At 40.7% G+C, this 7,525-nt stretch overlaps 1 protein-coding gene across 1 annotated transcript in view; it reads left to right on the forward strand.

The window, feature by feature from the left end:
* HHAT (hedgehog acyltransferase) overlaps positions 1–6,323 on the forward strand; it is an 11,071-nt gene extending 4,748 nt beyond the window's left edge. Inside the window, exons 5-7 of the mRNA XM_009698550.1 lie at positions 276–488; positions 4,008–4,179; positions 6,091–6,323. Coding sequence (XP_009696852.1) covers positions 276–488; positions 4,008–4,179; positions 6,091–6,323 — 618 coding nt within the window. The remainder of the gene's footprint in view (positions 1–275; positions 489–4,007; positions 4,180–6,090) is intronic.
* Positions 6,324–7,525: the final 1,202 nt, after the last annotated feature.

Raw genomic sequence — 7,525 nt, forward strand, 5'->3', positions numbered from 1 at the left:
AAAAGCTCTCCTGCTGTCATAGTTCTTAATCTAATATGTTTCTGAAATCAAGTGTTGTCTCTTTGTGCTGGTTGCAGTAGCTCTGGAGGCCCTTTCTCCATCAACAGCTAGTGCTTGTTGTTCATGTGTTAAGTAGCACTGTTCGCTTCACTGAGCTTTAGTTGCTTCCTGCTGTTGGTGACTCTGAAAGTTAGAATCAGGGTGAATATCACTGTCCAGACATATAGAAAACACAGCATTGCACCATCACGATCTGGCATTCTTTTGTCTTGCAGAAAAAGTGGTATGACACAGAAAATGAGTATTATCTGCTGCTCTTCACTGTGTCTGTCCGCTGCCTGTTCTGCACTAGCTTCAGCCTGGAGTACTGCTGGCATGGATCTGCCCAGAAGTCATCCCACTCATTCCTATGGATGCTGGCATATGTGTTTTATTATCCCACATTCCACAATGGACCCCTTGTGAATTTTGATGAATTCAGTAAGCAGGTAACAGTGGTTTTTAAGATCATGCAGTTACAGATTTTCCAGGGCATCTGTGCCCCAGGTGAATTGGGTGAAGAACTAATGAGGCAGATGGTGATCTCTTTTCAGCTGCCAAATCTAGACACAGAGCCTGTACTTTGAGGAAAAGATTAAAGCATGATAGGTTGATTATCTTTTTTCCTCATCTTGAGAGATTTTAATACCAATCATGAGAAAATATTAGGTAGACAATTTCATTCAGTTTTCCTTGAGATGCTCTTTTAATGGTGTATTTTGTAATGTAGTTACAGGTAAGCCTGAATTTCTATTTATTTTCTAGTTACCTGCTTGACCAGAATTGACACTGAGACTTTCAAACAGTTGTTGGTAATGCTAGTCTGTATCTGTCCTTTTCTCTGTAAGTGTTGAAGTATACTGCATGCAAGAGGGAAGGCTGTAGTTAGAAACCAGTCTTGGGTATTCATGCTTGTATGCCAGCCATGGCATAAGAATGAATTCACATAAGGCTGGTAACTAACATTGAGAATATAATTAGTCAAAATATATTGTCAAAATAAGTCTTTATCTAGTGCTTGGGTGGAGAGAGAGGTTGATTAGACTCCAATGTTAGAGAAGGTGGAAAGCAAGCAAAATAGTTTTTGAAGGATGGATGATTAATCTTCTCTGTCAGACTCTGATCTCTATTTCCTTCTGAAATAAATATTTTTCTGTCAATGAGGTACTTTGGAGAAAAAACCTACATAAAAGGAGTTTTTGTGCATGTTTTGACTTTAGTAAAAGCATCTATAACTGATTCTGTAATATTGTTCATTCTTACTAGTGATTTGAAAGATGTCAAGTTTTATTTGGTCTCCTTGGAGATTAAAAATTGTTTGGGAATCTAAAGCTATCTTCCACATAATTTTGAAAATATCAAATGTTGTAGGAATGTGGAGACTGGACTACTTTGAGCATAGCATTGAGAATTTGACAATGTCCTGGATGTCAATGTTAAGACAAACCTTCCTCCTCAAGTTCTTCTGCTTTACAGGATGATTTTGTCTGACCTCAGACTTATCCCTTCAACCAGGGAGCCAATGACACATGTTGTTACATTTGGAGAGCGTTTGTAATTTTAGCATGCAGCTACTAGACTGGATTTTTTTCTCCATCAGGTGGAATAAAGAACATTTTCAGCAGCAGCTGGCTATTAACTCTGAAACAGACTTCAGAGTCACAGAAAGCTGCTAGTTTGTATTGGGAATTCCTGAAGACTCCAGTTTCCCCTCATGCTAGTGTGAAAACAATTGATGATTTATTTGGAGTGCTTTTCTTCAGACTTTAGCAGGTTGGGCAGCTCCTTTGATGTGAAAGACCTACCTGTCTTACTGAACGTTTTTCCTAGTGCCTTACAGGCTGCTTTTCAAGCCTGCTTCTACATGACAGGGAAAACCCCGTGTTTCCATGCTTTATTGCTGCTCTTTCTTGCACACTTGAGTAAGATGTGAAACTACCACCTGTGATGTCTATAGCTAACATCATTGGGATAAAGTGGATAAGTGGACATTTCAAACCATAAAACTGCCATTTCAGTTTGTGTAGAAGCCCAGGGATTGCTTGCTTCTGTTTATATTTGGAAATTTTCTGTTGAAGCCACAGCAAATACTGGGCTTTATGGAAGTGAAAACTGAGATTCTAGTGGACCCCTGAGTGACAAGACCTATATCTTCAGTAGCTTTGGAAGATGCAAGGCTGGATGTTGTAGGAAAAGTCTGCATAGACTTGCATGGAAACCGAGGTAACTTTTTTTTACTGTTTATTGTTTTGTAGCTTCTGAAGTGTGTTAAGTTCCACCTATTTTCTTGTACCCTGAGCAGAGAGAGAGTTGTTTTTTTCAAGGAATTTTTCAGAAGACCTGTGAGACTCCAAGTTGAGAGCAGCTTGGGGATAGCTGATAGGAAAAACTGTGGGAGGGTCTTGCATTGAAACTAAGCTCCTCTGATATGGCTCAGCAAAGACCTGTGCAAAGACCACCTGCGTCCTCAGTGTGAGAAGAAAAAAGAAGATTGAGAATGGTATGCCTGTATTTGCAGTAGGCTCTCATTTAAATATGCACAGACCTGTTTGGCTAAAGCCATAAAGAAGATGGAACAAACTGAACAACCTTAGTGTTTCTTGCGGATGTTTGAAGTGCATTGTCAGAACTTACCTGAACAGAAGATATTGCCTTGTCAGGTGAGATTGGAGAAGGGTTTCAAAGTTTGCAGTGCCCAGCAGTTGATTCAAAGTGCACAATACAAAGAGTATGTTTATTGCTGCTATCAGAAAAGACCACCTGCAAAATGCCTTAACTGAAGCTGAGACTGAGACGAGGGCTCCTGCTGAGCACACTGGAAAGCAGAAATCCTGGAGATGGAGACAGAAACTGCTGTATGGCCTGAAGAATGTAATACCAATGCTGGTGGTTGGCATCCATTGCCAGGTGAAAATGAGAGACTAACACTTCTTCAGTGGCCTTGTTGAATTTCTGGGTTGAAGGAGGGCATAGCAGTTCTAGTCATGGGTTTGAAGACCTGTTGTGTAAATCCCTGCAACTAAATGGTAGTCTCCAAGCTTTCATCTAGCTGGTACAAATGAACCTTCAAAATGAGCATCCTGCTTCATTTGTAAGTGAGCAGAGCTAGCTGCGTGTTCGCTGTACCATATGCTTGCAATTATGAGGAGGCTTTCTCCATGCAGATGGCTTGGTTGCTTTTCTTGTGTGTGCATTTTAGTGGCCATTTAGAGACTGGAGAAGGAAATGTTGTACACACATGATGATAGGTGTACAAACCGTGACTAAATTTTTAGGCAATCCTATGTTTGTTATTTGATAATATTCTCTTTTACGGTGGGAAGAAGGCAAAATAATAGTATATCAATGTGTTTACTATAGTTAGCAGCATAAGAGTTTGGGGCATCTTGAGAAGCCTGTCAACTGCAAACCTTGTCTTATCCAATATTTAACTTGTACTTAACTGGCTTTTGCTCAGCATGTTATGTAGATCTTGCTGACCTTGGCAATGCTACAGGAGAAAAATGAAGAACTATCCTCAAATAATCAATCCCATGCAGCTGGTAGAAGTCGGGAGGTATTTTAAGAGCAAGCAGTCATTGTTTCTGTGTTTGGTATGGCTGCTGCTTGGAAAGCCTTCTCCTTCATAGCTGTGACTTCTTTAAACTTTTTTATCTCTAGAGGTTGATCAAGTTACAGGAATTAAGTGTCTCATGTCTGGATTCTGTTCAGATTAACAGCGCTTAGCCTTTTCTATAACAGTTTGGTGCAGTGTATGTTCATGTTTGGTCTTTTGTTGATTTCTGCTGCTTACTGAGATTGAGAATGGAGAGACTAGTCTCCCTTATGTCAGGCATTTCCAAATGGTGTAGTCACTTGGTCACCAGAGTAATGAATAGCAAATGAAACTTAAAAAAAGTTCTCAGGATGAGTATTTGAGTACAGCAGTTAGTCATGTGCCATATAACCTCTTTGGATTTCTTCTTTAGATGAGAAGACAAGAAGCCTTCAGTTTGAAGACCAATCTCAGCATCTTAATCATGGGAATAATTCGTATTTTCTTTTGGTGGTGCCTGGCTGAGCTGATGATTCATCTCATGTATATCCATGCTCTCTACAGCAGTGCTTCACCTTTGGAAGCTGTGTCATACTGGGCTTTGGGTAAGTACAGAAACAGTAGTGGAAATCTTCCTTCTCCCCTTACTTCAAGAACCCCCGTCTACCCTTCTCTTTTTTTTTTATGTCCATCTGTAGGTACTTACAAATAGTATGTTATGGCCAGTCACTGTCAGAAGGGTGGTCTACAGGCTCTTAATATAACATGCAGATCCCCTAAGAAGCTTACAGTTGAACTTATTGAGCTGCTTCCTAAATTGGAAAAAATGCAGAATATTTTTAATCTAAAGTGTATGTCTAAAATTTGGTCCCATAGTCATAGAAGTGGACACTTAAAGTTCGTTTAATATAGGGATGGAGGAGATGTTAAGAATTGAAGTGTTTATTGATCTCCTGTGTTTGTTTCTAGCTTGTATTTGTTTTAATTTGGTCCAAAGTGGTTCCCCCATAGTCATAGAAGTGGACACTTAAAAAAAGTTCGTTTCATGGAGGAGGAGATGTTAAGAATTGAAGTGTTTATTGATCTCCTGTGTTTGTTTCTAGCTTGTATTTGTTTTAAAAGGTAAAAAGACAGTACTCATGAAGAGTGCAGAAAAGGAATTGCAAACATGTTGGCCTGCAAGTAGCAGTTGTTGCCTCTCAGCTCTGTTTTCCTGTTTGACTTCCTCTTCTTCTGCCCCCTCTCAGCATCCTGGTGTTTCATTAAAATGCCTAACTGGGGGAGTGGGGGGAGGTGGAAATGAGCGCTGATAAATTTAGCATAAAATGGCAAGAGCTTTGTGTGCTGGTATGTAGGTAGATGTAGGCTAACCCATAAACAACTGGCATATGTGATTGGTTTGTTTCTATTGTCCTGCTATATGTATCACCAGGTAGGAGGAATGAAAGCAGAGAAGCCCAGACCTTAAAATTGAGTTCTGAAAAAAACTGATTGAGTTGAACGAGATGCCTCTTACTGTACCAGCAAGTAACGGGAATTGATACACGCACTGGTATGGTCCTGTCAAGCATTCATTGGAGATCATGTATGATGAGCAGTGTGTGTGTTAGAGGACACTTGTATATTGGACTCTGGTCAGTAGAGGGCAATATGTGTGCTCTGTCTCTGTATGTGTTTATATGTATGTGCATATATATGCACACACTTAATATGTATTTCAAAATATAACTTTTATATATAAAAGAGTGAGAGCAGAAAGCGAGGTTTGCCTCCATGGTTGATTCTACCTCTCCTCACTCAGTCACTGTTTAGAAAGTGGATTCTGAGTTTTCATCTGTTCTAAATGTCAAATCATTGATGAATTAAATCTGTTAGCTCCTGGTGTTGTCTGTCTGACAAAACACTTTGTGCTACTGAGCATGTGGAACCTGGTAAGTGCTGGCCACTGGATAAGGCAGGCAAGGCTGTGGAATTAGGGACAAAATATTCCGGCTTTGGTGTTACTGGTGGATTCCTCCCTCCCTTCAAGACCACCAGTGTTGATTTAAAAAAAAAAAAAGGAGATGGGGAAATGTTGCTTTCCAGACAATAGCTAAGTAGACTATGTATTTATGTGACAAAATCAAGTGTTGTATCCTAGGTATAGTCCCTTGGGAGACTGTCCTGAAGGACAAAGGAGTCTGGGAAGGCTGGATATGCTTTAAAAAGGAATTACTTAATGCTGAGGAACAGGCCATCCCTGTGTGTAGAAAGACAAGTCATTGGGGAAAAAGACTGGCTTGGAGAACTTAGACTGGAGCTTAGGGATAAAAAGAGAATATATCATCTCTGGAAGGGAGGTGAAGTAACCTGAGAGGAATATAGGGATGTTGTGAGGTTGTGTAGGGAGAAGATTAGAAGGACCAAGGCTCAATTAGAACTTGATTTGGTCATTGCAATTAAAGATAATAAAAATTTCTATAAATACATTGCATTCAGCAAATGGAGACTCTCCCTGACCCTCCTTTTGCTGCCAGAGTGTAGTGTAGCAACAGGGGATGAGGAAAAAGTTGTCCTCAGGACACCCAACCCCCAGAGCCAGATGTTAGGGATGGGGGAGCTGAGTGAAGCCCTCATAATCCAGGAGGAGATGGTTAGTGATTTGCTGTGCCAGTTAGACACTTATGAGTCTATGGGCCCTGATGAGACTCACCCCAGAGTAATGAGGGAACTGGCAAAAGAACTTGCCAAGCTTCTCACAATCATCTAGCAGCTGTCCTGGTTAACTGGAGAAGTTCCAACAGACTGGAGGCTAGCAAATGTAATGCCCATCTACAAGAAGGATTGGAAGGATGATCTGGGGAACTGCAGGCCTGTCAACCTGACCTCAGTTCTGGGCAAGGTTATCATTATGATCGCTCTCTACAACTGCCTGAAAGGAGATTGTAGCAAGATGGGGGTTGGCCTCTTCTCCCAGGCAGCTCATGACAGGACAAGAGGGCATAGTCTGAAACTGCACCAGGGGAAGTTCAGGCTAGAAATGAGGAAGCATTTCTTCACAGAAAGGGTCGTTAGGCTTTGGAATGGGCTACCCAGGGAGGTGGTGGAGTCACCATTGCTGGAGGTCTTTAAGAAAAGACTGGAGGTGGCACTTAGTGCCATGGTCTAGTTGACATGGTGGTGTTAGGGCAAAGATTGGACTTCATGATCCCAGAGGTCTCTTCCAACCAAATCGCTTCTGTGAATTAAGATGCATTTTGAACAGATGATTAGAAAAGACTGAAATGCCTCAAGGCAACAGGTGATGAAAGCCAGTGTGAAAGCAAGTTTGGACTGTAAAGCTGCCTGATTAAAATATGATCATTTGAATTGAAACAAGTCCTCTGCGGAGACCCTCCTTTTAGGAAAGGTGTGTTTGAAGCGTAACCCTACTGTTATTGAGCTTTGTTTTTTGTAGTAATGAAAGCAGGTATTTAAATGTTATAGTGCAAATGAGATTCTGAGGCAAAAGTTTGTCACTTCTTAAAATGTTTTCTCTGTAAGTTTTTTTTATCAGTGATTAGACTGGTCTCCTTGAAGTCAAACTGGTGACAGGCCACTGTTGTGACTTTAGGGAGCCACTGATATGAGCAAGGGTACTGGTAATACTTTTCTATTGATTCTTACCACATCCTTATGGATTTTACCATGTTTCTATACCAGTTCTTGTACAGAGCCAAACACTCCTTTCCATTATTTCACATTCTATGTTATTAAAACCAGTTACATCTGATAACTGAGTCTTGAGACCAAGGAAGCAGCTTACTGTTGACTTGGGAGAATTAACCACATGATATATTAGCCTTTCTGCACTGCTGGGTTTTTTGTTCATTTTGTGTTTCCAATTTAACTACAGCAGCTTCAAAATGGCACAGAGCATCTACTTGCATTGTGATGTCTGGCTGCCCCGATAGCTTGGTAAACTTGGGGGAA

The sequence above is a fragment of the Cariama cristata genome, unplaced genomic scaffold, assembly GCF_000690535.1.
Source record: "Cariama cristata isolate BGI_N322 unplaced genomic scaffold, ASM69053v1 scaffold7504, whole genome shotgun sequence".
NCBI classification, from domain to species: domain Eukaryota; kingdom Metazoa; phylum Chordata; class Aves; order Cariamiformes; family Cariamidae; genus Cariama; species Cariama cristata.